This window comes from Bos taurus, chromosome 10 (assembly GCF_002263795.3).
Source record: "Bos taurus isolate L1 Dominette 01449 registration number 42190680 breed Hereford chromosome 10, ARS-UCD2.0, whole genome shotgun sequence".
Taxonomy (NCBI): domain Eukaryota; kingdom Metazoa; phylum Chordata; class Mammalia; order Artiodactyla; family Bovidae; genus Bos; species Bos taurus.
Window position 1 is genome coordinate 78,882,301 of NC_037337.1, and position 19,810 is coordinate 78,902,110.

Below are 19,810 nucleotides of genomic sequence, written 5' to 3' on the forward strand. Positions count from 1 at the left end.
TTCAAATATTCTGGAACGAATTGATACTTTGCTTTAGGACTGCAGTCCTTTTTCAGATGACCCACATGATGAAAACTGTCTTCACAATAATATGATAACATGCAACAGGTTGATCACTGCTTTTTTCAAATGAATTAATATTTGTAAAACTTTTGTTTCGATTTCTAATTCAGTAAATATTGATAATTATTGTAAAGGGGCTCAGAGACCAAAAAGTTTCAGGACTGCTGCTTTAGAGCAGTGTTTTTTTTTGTTTGTTGGTTGGTTGGTTTTGTTAAAAAAAATAAAAATACATGCTCAGTTGCTTATCTCTATCACGGTTGTTCAGCAACTCATTTTGGTATACTTTTAGTAAAAGTAAGGCATTTCTATTTCACAGAGAAAACTTGGGGTAAATAATTAAGAACTGTCTGACGTATGCATATTTTAACAGACAGCAAAGCTCATGAACATGTATAATTTTGTACAGCAGCATGACTTACTTATAACACTTACTGCTTGTTAAAGTGGCAAAAAGGAGCATGTTCATAAACATGACAAAAATGTTTACAATTTATATAGCAAATAAAAATAAACCAAGGTATATAAACTTAAAATTATGATTAATAATCAGTACAACAAAAGAAAAATATATAAATTGGACTTTATCAACTTAAGGACTTTTGTGCATCGAAGGATACAGTCAGAGGGAACACCATTAACAGAATGAAAGAAACACATTTGAGAAAGGATTAGTATCTAGAATATAAGAAGAATTCCTACAACTGAGTAGCAAAAAAAAAAAAGGGGGGGGGGAGACCCTATTGAAACATGGGTGAAGGATTTGAATAGTCATTTCTCCAAGGAATGTATACAAACAGAAACGTGCACAAAAAGATACTCATCATTAGGAAACTGTAATTCAAAACCGCAATGAGAGACCACTTTATATACATTTAGGTGTTTTAGTAACCACCACCACCACCCTTCTCCCACAAATAACCCAGAAAATAAGTAGAGGCAAGTATTTGTTTAATGCCATTTCATTGTACACTGATTAAAGTGGTAAATTTTGTTTTATTTATTATTAGTAATTGATGTCTCCTAATTCTTATTTAAAAATTATCCAGATTTCTAATGATTATCCATTAATTAATTTAATATCAATCCAAAGTTTAAATTACTTAAAGATCGTAGAAATTATATTCAAGCTGACATGTAATTTAGGAGTAATTTAAGCTTGTTCAGTCAGTAAACTTCTATGTGTTTAGGGAAAGCAGCCCACGTAAAACAAAATATATATTTATATTTAACATATGAAAAATTTCAAGACAGTCTTTAAGCTACAATTATTTAAGCTTATCCTATTTGCCAAAGATTTACCCTAATTATATGAACTTGGATTTTTAAAATACTTACAAATTACTTTCTAGTAGATTTTTTTAAGTCTAGCATATTTAAAGTATTAAAAATTCAGTTTCTTTATTTGGGGATATACTAAGGATATTCCCCTTCATGGATCACAGCTTTGTCATGGTGAAGGAGCTTGCATAATTCAGTCAAGCCATGAGCCATGCTGTGCAGGGCCACCCAAGACATACGAGTCATAGTGCAGAGTTCTGACAAAATGTGGTCCACTGGAGGAGGGAAATGGCAACCCACTCCAGTGTTCTTGCCACGAGAACCCCATGAACAGTATGAAAAGGCAAAAAGATGTGACCCCGGAAGGTAAGCCCCCAGGTTGAAAGGTGTCCAATATGCTACTGGGCAAGAGTGGAGGGCAACTGCTAATAGCTCCAGAATGAAGCAGCTGGGCCAAAGCAGAAATAACTCTCAGTTGTGGATGTGTCTGGTGGTGAAAGTAAAATCTGATGCCATAAAGAACAACATTGCATAGGAACATGGAATGTAAGGTCCATTTAGGTAAATTCGACGTGGCAGTACATTATACTTCCCTAGTGAAAAAGAATCACTTGGAGAAAACCTTTTTACATTACTCCCAGTTTTTTTACAACTTGGATTTGTAAAATATCTAAGAGACTGAAGAGTACAGAAAATTCAAAACAGTCCACTACACAAGACACCTAATAATATTTTTGCCCACTTCAGAGTCTTTCACAATTTTTTCTGGCATATGAAAGGAATTCAGTAATGCATGGATGTTTACAGAATTGAATAAAATTTCTGTTCAAGATGTCCATGGGCTTAGTGTGCTTTTTTATACTTATTTATTTGTTTCTATTCATATGGATGCCACATAGTGGGATTTTTTTGAAGATTATGTGATCTTTAGTAATAAATGTTTGAGTTTCTCAAAATTTGAATGGAAAAAACCAAAAAGTTTTTATATTCCTACTATAGATGTCAATATAGGGATTGATTTATTAGGATGCCAATTGTTTTTTTCCTAACATTGACCATTGAGTAATATTGTGGACTGATTGTGTATATATTTGTTATAAACTTGTAGTAATCATTACTTGGGTAAAAAAATGTATGTTCTTAACAGTTTTTCAAAAAGATTGCTATTACCAATAAGGTAAATAGGAAGTTATATTAAAAAGTTCATAGACTTTTTCAACCTGGGAAATAGTGTGCACTGTGCTTTAACAGCTAGAGCCTTGGCATTAGATAGTTTCTGTTCTGCTAGATTCTACATGATCTGTTTCTAGATCCTTCGGTTACCATCTCTCTCCCTCTCCCCATTGCTCACTGAATTTACATCCAGCTTTGTCTTGGCTCTGGGAACATGCTGTTACCACTACCGAGAAGCTCTTAACCCCACTCTTTGCCTGGCTAACTTCTGTTTATCCTTTCTGTTCCAGTTTCAGTGTCTCATTAATCACAGAAAGACTTTACTAATCTGCCTTCTCCTATCTAAATTTTTCTCGTTATTCTCTCTCATGACACCTTGTTATTTTCCTTTATAACACTTCCACAATTTACAACTATATATTATTCATGTGTTTGATTTCTATGGGACTTCCCTAGTAGCTCAGATGATAAAGAATCCACCTGCAATGCAGGAAACCTGGGTTCAAGTCCCTGGGTTGGGAAGATCCACTGGAGAAGGAAATAGCAACCCACTCCAGTATTCTTGCTTGGAGAAGCCCATGGACAGAAGCGTCTGGCAGCTGCAGTCCGTGGGGTCACAAAGAGTTGAACATGACTAAGCGACTAACACTTTCACTTTGATTTCTGTATATGTTATCTATAATATCCATGAGACGAGGATCACATCTCTTAGTTTATATGATTAATCCTGGAGGAAATCAGTGCTGAATATTCATTGGGAGGACTGATACTGAAGCTGAAACTCCAGTACTTTGGCCACATGATGTGAAGAACTGACTTATTTGAAAAGACCCTGATACTAGGAATGATTGAAGGCAGGAGGAGAAGGGGATGACAGAGGATGTGATGGTTGGATGGCATCACCGACTCAATGGACATGAGTTTGAATAAGCTCCAGGAGTTGGTGATGGACAGGGGACCCTGGAGTGCTGCAGTCCATGGGGTTGCAAAGAGTCAGACATGGCTGAGCAACTGAACTGAACCGACATCTGGCACAGTTTGACTCATAGTATATACCCTGTATGAATATTTGTTAACTATATTTTATGAAAAAAATATGAAACACCATCCAACTAAGTTCATAAGACATATAAAAAACCAAAATATATTTAGCATTCCCATGATTTATAAGAACTTTTACATGATATAAACAAATAATCAACATATTCTCTCCCTATACTAAGCAAATATATTAAGCAGCTATAGTAATAATGATAACAGACAGCTTTTAAATGCTGATTACGTAGCAGACATTTTTCTAAGAGTTTTAGACAAATACACAATCGGAAATTGATACTGGAATACAGGTGTTAGCAAGTTATAACTTTTTATTTTCCTGGAAGGCAAATTTATATGAAATAGCACATTATAATAAAAACTCTGATTAAGACCATTAAGAACAACAAAAATCCTAAATAATTTTAGTAAGTGTAAATAATTGTTAAGAAACAAACTCATGAATATTTAAATTTTTACAGTTATTTAAAAACGTCTGTTATAGACATACTTCATAAGATCTCTGTCTAGACAAAATCATAAAGTGTGGCTTTTCTTTATAAATATGAATCATAAATTCTTGTGGGTTTTTTTTTTATACCATTGATTTTAATCAAAATCCAGGTCCTCACATATATTCTTGTTGAGTTTCATTTTGCTACATTTAACTGATCAGTCCACCCCAAGGAGACTTTTTCAAAATCTGTATAAGACATCTGATATTTTATGCAAATAATGCAAATATGTTAATCATGTTGTCACTCAAGTCAGTTACAGAACATTTTTTTAGGATAGGCTATTTCACATGCTATTTCAGTTCAGTTCAATTCAGTCGCTCAGTCGTGTCCGACTCTGCGGCCCCATGAACTGCAGCACGCCAGGCCTCCCTGTCCATCACCAACTCCCAGAGAGTCAGTGATGCCATCCAGCCATCTCATCCTCTGTCGTCCCCTTCTCCTCCTGCCCCCAATCCCTCCCAGCATCAGTGTCTTTTCCAATGAGTCAGCTCTTCGCATGAGGTGGCCAAAGTACTGGAGTTTCAGCTTTAGCATCATTCCTTCCAAAGAATACCCAGGATTGATCTCCTTTAGACTGGACTGGTTGGATCTCCTTGCAGTCCGTGGGACACTCAAGAGTCTTCTCCAACACCACAGTTCAAAAGCATCAATTCTTCGGCGCTCAGCTTTCTCTCACAGTCCAACTCTCACATCCATACATGACTACTGGAAAAACCATAGCCTTGACTAGACGGACCTTTGTTGGCAAAGTAATCTCTCTGCTTTTGAATATGCTATCTAGGTTGGTCGTAACTTTCCTTCCAAGGAGTAAGCGTCTTTTAATTTCATGGCTGCAATCACCATCTGCAGTGATTTTGGAGCCCAAAAAAATAAAGTCTGACACTGTTTCCCCATGTATTTCCCATGAAGTGATGGGACCAAATGCCATGATCTTCGTTTTCTGAATGTTGAGTTTTAAGCCAAGTTTTTCACTCTCCTCTTTCACTTTCATCAAGAGGCTTTTTAGTTCCTCTTCACTTTCTGCCATAAGGGTGGTATCATCTGCATATCTGAGGTTATTGATATTTCTCCCGGCAATCTTGATTCCAGCTTGTGCTTCTTCCAGCCCAACGTTTCTCATGATGTACTCTGCATGAACTATGTACATGCTGTTTAGGATAGGCTATTTCACAGGCTACCAGAAAGCCTATTGGTTAATTGCTTAACCAGTTGACATATTTCTCTTACAGCCCATCAAAAGCCACTTTGTCTATCTTGTTCCAAGAACTTTTTGAATTCTTGTCAAATATATGGCTTGTCAAATATCGTACAGAATTCAAGATACTCTGGTTTGATAGTTTTGTTCTTTAGTAAAATTTTCATAGTGCTTAATCATATAACTTTAATTGGTATTCTGACCAGTATTAGAAACTCTGGAAAGACATGTGATTTTTTTTTTTTTTCTGAAAGAACATATTTAGGCATTCATATGTAATCTATTTTTATTATTAGTTCAGATCCTGTACTGTACACTTGGATGTGTAATAGGATTTTTAAGAGAGTTCAGCCTACCTTAAATATCTCTAAACAGAGACATTACTAGGAAAGGTTTTATATGATATAGCTAACCACCAGGCTAGACAAGGACTTCAAAAGCTTCACCATGGAGATTGACAAATTGTTGTTATGAAAGCCATGTTTCTTTATATATGGCTGTTTTGGGAGACTCACTTCAATTATTATAAGTTTGATCACTAGCTACCCAAAATTTAATCCAGATAACAGGTCTTCTATTGTATTAGTCTTGCAACTTTTCTGTTAGTTTAAATATTTTTTCAAAATAAAAATATTAGGTGGTAAAAACAGTGATTGAAAGGGAAAATGTCTGCTCACTTAAGAATTTCTCTAGCATCAAGATACAAAGTTGTGCGTTTGTTGATATTCTTATTAGCAATTCAAAAGACAGAGTTTATAAAGAAAGTGATATTTTGGCTAGGTACTCTAATTTTGATAATATAATTCTCCATTTCTTTTTTTAGAAGTGTTTACCCAATCAGTGAAAACAGCTTTAGAACAGAATACCTACATAACTAGAAATAATCAGATCCTAAGAAAATAGGTATTCCAATTATAATTTCCCTTCATGAGGAGAATTCTATTGTTTAGTAGTTCACAGTTGAAATTACAGTACATATCTACACAGGATTTGATATCAACTGAAGCAAATTGTTTTCCCTATGTTCTCAGTTGCATAAGATAATAGGAATGTAGACGAGTGCTCTTAAAAGTAGGAATGTTATTTCTTTTGGAAGTTACTTGACATTTCTGTTTATTTGTGCTGACTTACCATGCAAATTCTGCTTGCTCTAAGTGGAACCCCACTACTTTAGCAAGGCTTTCATTCATCTCTTACTAATTCCTTTTTTTTTTTTTTTTTTTAATTTTACCTGGAGGATAGTTGCTTTACAATGCTGTGTTGGTTTCTGCCATACATCAACATGAATTAGACACAGGTGGATATACCCCTCCCCTTGAAACTCCCTCTCGCCTCCCATCCCGTCCTACCCTCCTATGTTGTCACGGAGCACCTGCTTTGACCTCGCTGTATCATACAGAAAATGTCCACTGGCTCCCTATTTTACATATGATAATTTATATGTTTCCACACTACTCTCTCAGTTTGTCCTACCCTCTCCTTCCCCTACTATGCCCATAAGTCTGTCCTCTATGTCTGCTTCTCCAATTCTGCCCTGCTGATAGGTTCATCAGTACCGTCTTTCTAGATTCCTTATATATGCATTTATATATGATATTTGTTTTACTCTTTCTGACTTGCTTCACTCTGTATAACAGGCTCTAGGTTCATCCACCTCATTAGGACTGACTCAAATGTGTTCTTTTTATGGCTGAGTAATATGCTATTGGGTATGTGTAAGTATGTATGTATGTATGTATATATCACAACTTGTTTATCCATTCATCTGTTGATGGACATCTAGGTTGCTTCCATGTCCTAGCTGTTGTAAATAGTGCTGCCACGAACATTGGAGTACATGCGCCTCTTTCAGTTTTGGTTTTCTCGAGGTATGTGCCCAGTAGTGGAATTTTGGGGTCATATGGTAATTCTCTTGCTAGTTTTTTAAGAAATCTCCATACTGTTCTCTATTGTGGCTGTAACAATTGCAATTTTTAGAGCTTTACTTTTTTTTTATCTCCTCATTTCCCCTATTCTCTCTTGCGTATTATATTAAAATAAAGATCACCAAGGCTAAACTGTCCTTTCTGCTTAAACTATTTTTCTGAGTTAATGTTTTATTCTATTCTTTCTATCTCAAGAGAGCCTGTAATTCTGTTATTAGCTTCTTCAACTTCTTTATTATCAAAGAAAAAATTATTCACTATCAATTCTGTACAAGACATTATGCTCCTTTTTTTGAGTTCTCCCTAGCTGTTGAGCATATTTACCACTTCTTAATTTTTGAAACATCCCTCCCAGAAGTTTCATTACTAAAACTTTTTTTTTACTATACAGTAGTACATGAGTACATTCTTTTTATTAAAACATACAGATGAAATATAGGTAAGATTAGCATCCACCTGAATCATCCTCTCATCTCATTCTCATTTGCGTTCACACACCCCCAGAAGTAAATGCTTTTTAGTAAATTAGAGGGGTATCCTTTAAAACTTTATTGTCTTTTTCTGTACAAAGGTAGTAAATAAAATCCGAACAGTTTGTATGTGGTGTGTGTATGTGCGTGTGTGTATTTAATTAAGAGGAGAGAGAAAAGTGACAAGCTGTTTCTAAAATTTATATAGAACAGAAAGTGCAAAGGATCAAAAATAACCAAGATCCTCTTTGAATAAGAAAAGAATAAAGTGAGAGGATCTGCTCTATAAATAGCAAGACTTAAAATGATATAAAGTAGTACATTGCTGGTGCAAGAATTAACACTTTGATCAATGAAACAGAAGAGAAGCCTGAAAATACCAACACATGGACACTTGGTATATAACAGAATTTGTACCACACATTAATGAAGAAGCTCTTTTTTCAAAAAATGATGCTGGGACCACAAGCTGTCCTAATGGAAAAAGAAAAAGTGAAATCGATCTCTTATCCCATATAATATCCAAGAATCAATTCTAATTTTTTCAGAGACCTAAATATGAAAGGCAGAACTATAAAGCTTTCATAGATTTATATAGGACAAAATCTTCATTGTAACGGATCAGAGACTTCCCAGGTGGCACTAGTGGTAAAGAGTGAAAGTCGCTCAGTCGTGTCCGACTCTTTGCGAGTCCATGGACTATACAGTCCATGGAATTCTCAAGGCCAGAATACTGCAGTGGGTAGCCTTTCCCTTCTCCAGGGGGTCTTCCCAACCCAGGGATCGAACCCAGGTCTCCCACATTACAGGCAGATTCTTTACCGGTTGAGCCACAAGGAAGCCCTGCCTACAAATACAGGAGACATAAGAGATGCAGGTTTGATCCTTGGGTTGGGAAGATCTCCTGAAGAAGGAAATGGCAACCCACTCTAGTATTCTTGCCTGGGAAATCCCATGGACAGAGGAGCCTAGCAGGCTATAGGCCTTAGGGCTGCAAAGAGTCAGATACAACTGAAGTGACTTAGCTTAGCAATGGATTAGCAAGGATTTCTTTTTCAATATAATTGAAGTAAGATTCACCATTTTTAGGTGTACAATTCAATGGCTTTTGGTACATTTACAATGTGTGCAAGCATCACTGGAATCTAACTCCAGAATATTTTATCACCCTTCAAAAATACCACACCCAGTAAGTAGTCACTGCCCGTACCCCTGCCTCTCATCCCATCAGCCACTAATTTGCGTACTGGTTATGTATTTGCCCACTCTGAACATTACACTTGAGTGGAATCATGCAATATGTGACTGTTCATATCTAGCTTCTTTCACTTCACATCATGTTTTTAAGGTTCATCTGTGTTGTAGCAGTATCAGTACTCTGCTTTATAGCTGTAAAATATTCCATTGTATAGGTATACCGTCACATGTTGTGTAGCCATTGATGAGTTGATAAACATTTTAGTTGTTTCCACTTTTTGTTTAAAAATAATGCTGCTATTAACATCTGTGCAAGCATTTGTTTGAAAATCAATCTTTAATGCTTTTGGTTATACACCTTGAATAGAATCGTTGAATCATATGGTAATTCTGTGTTTAACCTTGTGAGGAACCATCAAATTGTTTTTCACAGAGCTGCAACATTTTGCAAATCTAATAGGAATGTTTGAGGTTTTCAATTTCTCCACATATTCAACAACGTTTTTTATTTTCCTTTTTTAAAGAGATCAGGGCCATTGAGTGGGTGTTAAGTATCTCATTGTGGTTTTTTGTTTTTAATTTTATTTTATTTTTAAGCTTTACAATATTGTATTAGTTTTGCCAAATATCGAAATGAATCCGCCACAGGTATACCCGTGTTCCCCATCCTGAACCCTCCTCCCTCCTCCCTCCCCTACCCTCCCTCTGGGTCATCCCAGTGCACCAGCCCCAAGCATCGAGTACCGTGCATCGAACCTGGACTGGCGACTCGTTTCATACATGATATTATACATGTTTCAATGCTATTCTCCCAAATCTCCCCACCCTCTCCCTCTCCCACAGAGTCCATAAGACTGATCTATACATCAGTGTCTCTTTTGCTGTCTCGTACACAGGGTTATTGTTACCATCTTTCTAAATTCCATATATATGCGTTAGTATACTGTACTGGTGTTTTTCTTTCTGGCTTACTTCACTCTGTATAATAGGTTCCAGTTTCATCCATCTCATTAGAACTGATTCAAATGTATTCTTTTTAATGGCTGAGTAATACTCCATTGTGTATATGTACCATAGCTTTCTTATCCATTCATCTGCTGATGGACATCTAGGTTGCTTCCATGTCCTGGCTATTATAAACAGTGCTGCGATGAACATTGGGGTACACGTGTCTCTTTCCCTTCTGGTTTCCTCAGTGTGTATGCCCAGCAGTGGGATTGCTGGATCATAAGGCAGTTCTGTTTCCAGTTTTTTAAGGAATCTCCACACTGTTCTCCATAGTGGCTGTACTAGTTTGCATTCCCACCAACAGTGTAAGAGAGTTCCCTTTTCTCCACACCCTCTCCAGCATTTATTGCTTGTAGACTCTTGGATCGCAGCCATTGTGGTTTTGATTTGCATTTCCCTAATTACTAATGATAATGAACATCTTTTCATGATCCTTGTTGGCCATTTCTATATCTTCTTCAGAGAAATGTCTATTCAAGTCATTTCACTCATTTCTGAAAATGAGGTATTTTATTAATGAGTTATATTTTGTTGTTCCAGTGTAGTTATTCTTTGTATATTCTGGATACTAAACTATTGTCAGATATATGGTTTGCAAATATTTTCTCCCGTTCTATTGACTGAGAAAAGAAGAGAAACGAAGGCAAAGGAGAAAAGGAAGGATATATCCATCTGAATGCAGAGTTCCAAAGAATAGCAAGGGGAGAAAAGAAAACCTTCCTCAGTGATCAATGCAAAGAAACAGAAGAAAACAATTGAAAGAGAAAGACTAGAGATCTCTTCAAGAAGATTAGAGATACCAAGGGAACATTTCATGCAAAGATGGGCTCAATAAAGGACAGAAACAGTATGGACCTAACAGAAGCAGAAGATATTAAGAAGAGGTGGCAAGAATACACAGAAGAACTATACAAAAAATATCTTAATTACTCACATAACCACAATGGTGTGATCACTCACCTAGAGCCAGACATCCTAGAGTCCAAAGTCAAGTGGGCCTTAAGAAGCATCACTATGAACAAAGCTAGTGGAGATGATGGAATTCCAGTTGAGTTATTTCAAATCTGAAAAGATGATGCTGTGAAGGTGCTGTGTCCAATATGCCAGCAAATTTGGAAAACTCAGCAGTGGCCACAAGACTGGAAAAAGGTCAGTTTCATGAAAATCCCAAGGAAAGGCCATGCCAAAGAATGTTCAAACTACCACACAATTGCACTCATTTCACACGCTAGCAAAGTAATGCTGAAAATTCTCCAAGCTAGGCTTGAATAGTACTTGAACTGAGAACTTCCAGATGTTCAGTGTGGATTTAGAAAAGGCAGAGGAACCAGAGATCAAATTGCCAACACCCACTGGATCCTAGAAAAAGCAAGAGAGTTCCAGAAAAACATCTACTTCTGTTTCATTGACTATGCTAAAGTTTTTGACTTTGTGGATCAAAATAAACTATAGAAAATTCTTAAGAGAGATGGAAATACCAGACTACCTTACCTGCCCCCAAAACCTATATGCAGATCAAGAAGCAACAGTTAAAACCGGACATGGAACTATGGACTGGTTCCAAATTGGGAAAAGAGTTTGTCAAGGCTATATATTGTCACCCTGCTTGTTTAACTTCTTTGCAGATTACATCATGTGAAATGCCAGGCTGGATGAAGCTTAACCTGGGATCAAAATTGCCGGGTGAAATATCAGTAACCTCAGATATGCAGATAACCTTTATGGCAGAAAGCAAAGAGGAACTAAAGAGCCTCTTGATGAAGGTGAAAGAGGAGAGTAAAAAGGCTGGCCTAAAACTCAACATTCAAAAAACGAAGACCATGACATCCAGTCCCATCATTTCATGGCAAATAGTTGGGGAAACAATGGAAACAGTGAGAGACTTTATTTTCTTGGGCTCCAAAATCACTGCAGATGGTGACTGCAGCTATGAAATTAAAAGACGCTTGCTCCTTGGAAGAAAAGACCTAGAGAGCATATTAAAAAGCAGAAAGATTACTTTGCCAACAGTGTTCCATCTAATCAAAGCTATGGTTTTTCCAGTAGTCATGAATAAATGTGAGAGTTGGATCATAAAAAAGGCTGAGCATCAAAGAATTGATGCTTTTGAAGTGTGGTGTTGGAGAAGACTCTTGAGAGTCCCATGGACTGCAAGGAGATCCAACCAGTCCATTCTGAAGGAGATCAGTCCTGGGTGTTCTTTGGAAGGACTGATGCTAAAGCTGAAACTCCAGTACTTTTGACCATCTCATGCAAAGAGTTGACTCATTGGAAAAGACTCTGATGCTGGGAGGGATTGGAGGTAGGAGGAAAAGGGGACGACAGAGGATGAGATGGCTGGATGGCATCACTGACTCGATGGACGTGGGTTTGAGTGAACTTCGGGAGTTGGTGATAGACAGGGAGGCCTGGCGTGCTGCAGTTCATGGAGTCACAAAGAGTTGGACACGACTGAGCGACTGAACTGAACTGAACTGAACTGAATAGCTAACTGTCTAACTATCAATAAAATGTAATAAAAATTAAAATATTCTGTTCATCAGAATACGTGATGAAATTGGAAGGCAAGCTGCATAGTAGGAATAGATATTTATACCATATAAAACTGATAAAGACTTGCTATCCAGAATAGATACAGAAATGTAATAATTAAGTAAAAAGAATGACTCATAAAGGGAAAATTGGGTGAAAGACTTGAACTTTACAAAAGAGAACATCTAAATGGCTGGTAAACAAATGAAAAAGTGTTTACTCTTATTAACAATGAGGGAAAAAGAAAGCCACTTTAGGATATTTTTACTGTCCATCACATCTGAAAAAATATTACTGACAATACTAGGTAGAGCTAAGTTGTGAAGTAAGACAAATTGTTACTATTTTCTTTTCATAGACTTTTAAATTGGCTTAATCAATTTGGGAATTTGTAAAAGAAGATATTCACAGCCAGCAACCAGCAATTCTGTTTCTGACTGTATGTATCCTGCTGCTGCTGCTAGAATTAATGCATATGGGAATTATGATACATGACCAAGAGTCATTGATAATGTCTCTAAAAAGGGAAATTACGAACACTCTGCAACAGAATAATGGGCTTCCATTATTGATTTTATTTATTATTTAAGAATTCACAATGATGGTTGAGAATTCCTTTGCCAGTGCCTTAGTTATCCTCCATGCTCATTCATCAGTGCATTTATTCCAGATGTTTATGACTCCCCTAGAGAGATCTTTCCCATTTGTATTTCCCCCTTGTCAAATAGACCTTTATTCCAAGCACCAAAGAAAAGAATATTAGTGAATGTCTTTCTCTCCCCACAAATTTCACTGCTTTATCATCCCCACTTGCTTCCTCATTTCTACTTTTTCCTGTTTACTTTAGTATCTTATATAATTGTGTATCTTATATAACTGCTAGTTCCAAGGGCATCTTTTCACCTCTCATCTTACTCCTGTTCTCTCCAATAATTGATATTTTGTAACATTTCAAAGTTTCTTCTCTTTTCTCTACCCTTATGTTTACTCTGTCTTGATTTTCCTCTTTTGTCTCTCACAATTTCTTAAAGATAGGTAGACCAATAATTTATCTTCCAAACTGAAATACTTTCATACCATCAACCTTTGGTCTTTTACATATTTTCCTTGGATGACCTGAAATATTTGCATGACTGAAACTACCACCTTCAATGATCATTCCCAAAGTATATGTCCAGTCTAACTTTTTCATCACTCCAGACTCATATTTCCAATAGTTTATTGTATATTTCCAAACTAGTAACCCAAAAGTATATACATGACAATATTTTTAATTTTTATTCATTTATTTATTTATATCTTTTGCTGTGCTAGATCTTCATTGCTGTGTGGGTGTTCTCTAATTGACATGAGTGGAGGCTAGTCTACCAGTTGTGGTGTGTGGGCTTATCATGGTGTCTTCTCTTGTAGGGCAAAGGCTTTGGGCATGCAGGCTTCAGTAGTTGTAGCACATGGGCTCCATAGCTGTGGCTCCTGGGTTCTAGAGTACAGGCTCAATAATTGCGGTGTACAGGTTCACTTGCTTTGTGGCATGTGGAATCTTCCTAGACCAGACATTATCCCCTTGTTATCAAACATGTATCCCCTGCATTGACAGGCAGCTTTTTATCCACTATACCACCAGGGAAGTACCTGTTCCTCACAGTTTACTTTTACCTTCTCCCTCAAATTTCCTACTGTTTTGTTTACTGAAGGGGTGGAGGTGAAGTGTGTGTGTGTGTGTGTGTAAGTCTGGAAATCACACATGTATACTACTTTGTACAGATGCTTCATTAGGCACTGGACATACAGTAGTAGCAAAACCTAGTTCCATCATCATGACAGTGCATTCTGGTATGAGAGATAGACACTGACCAAACTAGCACGCATATAAATGTAGTGTAAGTGTGGGTAATTTCCATGAAGGAAAGAAACATGGTACTATGTGAAATACAGTAGGGGCATTTGACCTTGTTCTTCCCAATACTTGGCCTTTTTTATTAGATGTAAGTGGCACTATATAGCTCTTCTAAATTGGAGAAGAGCTTCTACCTCTGTTTCTTAAAATATTTATTGAAATTCAGTATTTAAGTGTACTAGCAAATGGAGCCATTTTTCTTCTCAGAATTCCCACTGCTTTTCATCATATTCATATATTGTTCATAAATCACAAAAATTAAGCCCAGAAATTGTGGCAGTACCTTTAGTATTGAGGATGTAGGTATGGAAACTAAATGAAATAGCACCTGAGGAAGTAGTATTTCCTTTGTGAGAAAGAGATGATATGCAAAGATAAGGAGCACCTTTCTAGTCACAAAGTCTGGCTGCTGTTTTCTTTGTACATCCTAAGTAATATTTTGGTTGAATGTTAATTGCTTATTCTTTCATCATACATATTTCCCCTCTTGTGCATAAAACTTGGAAGTGGTCAGCTTGTCATTTTGAGATTAAAAGACTTATACTCACTAGTACTAGCCCAGAATATGAACTAAATTATACATAGCCCTAAATAACAAATTTTATAATCAACATAAATATTAATAATTTTAAAGACAAATAATCCACAGTATTTGTCCTACATTTGTATGTTTTTACAGTAGTGATGTTCACTTACATCAGTTAGTGTATAACATAATAATAACATAGCTAATATTTATGAAGTATTAACTACTTGTGCTAGATAATTTATATGCATTATCTTATTTAGCCCTCAGCAGTAATCTGGTGAGGTAAATGCTATCATTTATCCACATTTTTTAGATAAAGGAAATGACAGTTTAAAAATTATATCTATCAGTATCCCAGCAGAAGTCACAGCATACCTAAATGGATAATTGTGAAGAGTTTAATAAAGGACTATGATATTTATCAAAGCATGGGAAGATTTTAGAAAAGCAACAAGATATGATTCAGCACCCTGGAACTAGTAATAATTGGTATCATTAATACTCCTAGACCTAATGGGGCAAAAAAGAGAGCAGGTAATTGGAATCCAGAAAAGAGCTATAAGCACAGGTCATCTAACAGGGCCTCTAATCTTAGCCAGCCTACAGTGACCTGCTGGAGAGGAAGCCAAGGGAATAAATATCAGACCTTATTGTCCCCCAACTCTTCAGTTTCCTGATAGTACTTCTTACCTGAGCCAGCTAGAAATCAGAGAGCACAAAATAGCTTGTTGATTCTGTCTATACAGTTTAGCTTGGTGCAGAGAGAGTAAAGAAGGGTGGAGAATGAATCTGAAAGGGAAATGGAAGATATCTAAGAATTAAATAGGTGTTAAATGACAGAGCCAGTATATGAATGCCAAACACTTTACTCCTCTCTACAATTCTATACTGCCTCATAAAAAAGCTTTGATGAAATATTATTTGAAATTTTATTTGGCCAAGGAAAATATATTGAATCTGAAGATTTCTACCTTATCCCAAATTTTTGGATGCAGTCATACTTAATAAGTGAGACCAAATATCTGAGAGCTGAGCGGCAAAGGGTGTTCAGTCATTAAGTGTCTGACTCTGCATCTCCGTGGACTGCAGCATGCCAGGCTTCCCTGTCCTTCACCATCTCCTGGAATTCGCTCAGATTCATGTCCATTGAATCAGTGATGCCATTCAACCATCTCATCCTCTGCCACCCCTTTCTCTGGCTTTCAATCTTTCCCAGCATCAGGGTCTCTTCCAGTGAGTCAGCTCTTCACATCAGGTGGCCAAAGTATTGGAGCATCATCTTCAGCATCAGTCCTTCCAATGAATATTTGGGGTTTATTTCCTTTAGGATTGACTGGTTTGATCTCTTTGAAGTCCAGGGGACTCTCAGGAGTCTTCCCCACCACCACAATTTGAAAGCCTCAAGTCTTCAGCACTCAGCCTTCTTTATGGTTCAACTCTCACATCCGTACATGACTACTAGAAAAACCACAGCTTTGACTATATGTTGACTATATGCGCCACCTGCCCCCCCCACCCCACCAAAAAAAAAAAAAAATGTTTGCTATGGGTATTGATTTTGCATGTTATTGGTATTTTCAGCACATTAAACCATACTTGTTCCTCTTGTTCAGATTCCAGACTCCATCATTTCTCGTGGCGTTCAGGTGCTCCCACGAGACACAGCCTCCCTCAGTACTACTCCTTCGGAATCTCCTCGTGCTCAGGCTACATCTCGCCTTTCTACAGCTTCCTGCCCGACACCAAAAGTAAGTATAGTTCCTTGGCACCTTACACCTGCTCTGCTATGTACATCTGGGAAAACTAACCAGTATTTCCCTCTGCTTGTCAAGGTTGGATTGCATGCAAGATATTACAATGAAAAATTAATGGGCTGTAACATAGATATCACCTAATGTTTCACAAATTGTTGTATTAGGCCAACAAGAATAGAAATTTCATTCAAAATGCCTACTACCTCACAGCTATAGGTATCAGCTTCTGTAACTCCTGTTTCTTTGTTGTAGAATTCTTATTTTTTAGCATACTTATTTGTATAGATACGCAGTTATTTATTTATGCAGAGGGTGAATGTGTTTCTGGCCAATAAACAGCAAGATTAACAAAATAAAATGATGTCACCAAAAGGATTTTTTTTTTTTTTTTGGCTTGTCCAGGCAGGGGTAACTCCTTGCTCTAGTATCATTCCAAATTTTTTCAAACATATTCAACTTGGAATGTTGCTGCCTAATATTTGGAAACAAATCTAAATTGATAGAAAGTTTTAATGCCAACCTTTGGGGGAGGGAGGAAGTAGCTTAGTATTTATTTTTTATAATTTTTCCCAAGTACTGAAGCAGTGAGCCAGGGAGAGGATTAGATATTTATTTGCTGCCTGACATTTTCATGTGTGTGATAAACTGAGTAGCATACCTAATTATGACTATGATACTTTTTCTTAGAATATCTCTTCCCTGTAAAGTTATTCATTTCTAGTTTCAAGTTTCCATAGGATGGATCCACTTTTGGCATCAGAAGCAAACAGTGACATTCCTTCTTATTTAATAGGATATGATTTTAGCTATCAGGCTATATAGTAAATTTATTTCAGAAATCTGTAGGTAATTTTGCAAACTATGACTTTTTCACTGTCATCAGATTTAAGGATTTATATAACTACCTTCCTCATCCAGCTTTTCTATGAGTTTTACGAATGTTATTGTTGAATTTAACTGGAAGTGGTCTCAGTCAGTTCTTGAAATGTGTAGTGCAGTTGCTTTTACATTCCATGCTACATCCTTTTTAGCAGTCTTCAGAGTGTGAACTGTTGCATATCATTTTTAGACTTGTGTCAAAAGTCACTGATAATTGTATAGTTTAAAAAAATGAGGTCTTAAATCTTCATGAAGAAAAACTATAAAAACATTCTAGATATAAAATGTTTGTTATATGTTTATACATTGAATGCCAGCCAGCTGAATCTTTAACTGAAGGAAAATGGAGTTATCAAGACATAAATTGGGTAGAAGAATCTCATCCATATCTTACAAATTTTTAAAACAGAATGATTTATTGTTTGACTTCACTAAATTCCAGCTGTATAAGTTTACTCATTTATGAAGTCTGGGAAACAATTAAAGCTAAATGTTAAGTCCACTATAAAAGACTACTCATTCATCAAATATTAAGACCTTAATGATTGGAATGTGGAATTATCTAAGACAGTACATTTTTCTTAGTGTTTTACTGTGTACATAAATATTGAAAGCTAAGTATTATCTAAGTTCTTGGACCTTTTTAAAACTTTGGAATTACGTTTTAATTACTAGGAGAATATTAAATGCAGTTAATAAATGCAGTTATTAAATACAGTTTTAAAAATTGCTCCAAAATCCACATTTATTATTTTGCTTATTTCAAAACCTTAGGATAACAAGTGGCTTGTCTTGATATTTTTCCATAGATAACACTTAGCTGTTCAAATTGACAATGAATTCAAATAAAACTTTTATTTCAAAATCTTTTTTTTTTTTTTCAGAAATTTTTCTTCTGTATTTTTGCCTAGGAATATGATTCTGTTTCTTTTAAATAATTTTACCAACACGAAAATGTAACCTCAAAGATAAAATTATTGCTTTGGTGTTATTTAATTTTAAAATTGAACTTTTAAGGTTGAATCAGAGTAGTAATATAATAGAAAAACTAATTTGAATACTTTTTAAAACGAAGTGAAGACAATCAAATTACTCTTCCTATTGAAAATCTCAAATTATAAGACTGTTTAATTAATGTATGCTAGATGTTTTAACGGAGAAGGCAAGGCAACCCACTCCAGTACTCTTGCCTGGAAAATTCCATGGACAGAGGAGCCTGGTAGGCTACAGTCCATGGGGTCACTAAGAGTCGGACACGACTGAGTGACTACACTCTCACTTTTCACTTTCATGCATTGGAGAAGGAAATGGCAACCCACTCCAGTGTTCTTGCCTGGAGAATCCCAGGGACAGGGGAGCCTGGTGGGCTGCCGTCTAGGGGGGGTCACACAGAGTCGGATACGACTGAAGCAACTTAGCAGTAGCAGCAGCAGCAGCAGATGCTTTAACATGTATTTTTATATCAGTGATAGATGTAACCTCTTCCTCCATAGAGTTTACAGTTTAGTCAAGGTATGCTGAAACAAATAGGTATTTTTTAAATAAATTTATTTAAAATAACCTTTAAAAATTATATTAAATAAAAAATAAAACCTTTAAAATAACGTAAAAATAACCTTTCAAATTATAATAAATATACTTTTATAATAACAATAATGATACATTGAAATTCATGCTAAGAAGTGAAAAAATGTAGTAGAAAGTAAAAGTAGGGAAATCTCAGATTGGATGATCAGAGAAGGCAGCTCTAAGGAGTAGCATTTCACCAGGGACATGATAAATGATGAACACAAAATAACAGCTTTTTTGCCAGGTGGAGGTTTTGAGAATTACGTTCAGCACTAATGACCACTTTAATGGTAGTATTCACTAATCAGAAACTCTCTGTAAAACTTCATTAGTACACGAATAACCTAATTCAATGAGTTCAAAATCCAACTTCAGATCAGTTCTTTATTTTAAACAGTGATTTTTTCCCTTTTGCATACTAAGTAAAATTCAAGGCCATAGGTTTTAGCACATAAATATATTCTAGATAAATTAATTTTATAGCCTAAAAATGTAAGGCAGAGAAGAAATTAAAAATGAAGGTCAGGGTTCTAATTTAAATTTTGGGTAAATGATGTTAACTATACTAAGGAATGAAAAAGCAAAGGAAAATTGTTAATGCATTTTGGTTTTGAATGTTTTCAGTCTAAGATATGACACATCCAGGAATGTTATCTTGCACAAAATCAGAACACAAGTTGATTCTGACATCATTATTGTTACTACATCTTGGATGGAATGTTTATAATTTAGTACATATTACTGTTAGCCAAACGCCATAAAAATCCCCCTCCCATGTTTCAGATTAG

At 36.0% G+C, this 19,810-nt stretch overlaps 1 protein-coding gene across 12 annotated transcripts in view; it reads left to right on the top strand.

Moving 5' to 3' along the window:
- The window catches only part of GPHN (gephyrin), a 535,365-nt gene that overhangs the window by 319,211 nt on the left and 196,344 nt on the right, over positions 1-19,810 (top strand). For all 12 annotated transcript variants that reach the window (XM_059890892.1, XM_010809560.4, XM_010809563.4 and 9 more), the window contains one exon: positions 16,434-16,568. In XM_059890892.1, coding sequence (XP_059746875.1) covers positions 16,434-16,568 — 135 coding nt within the window. The remainder of the gene's footprint in view (positions 1-16,433; positions 16,569-19,810) is intronic.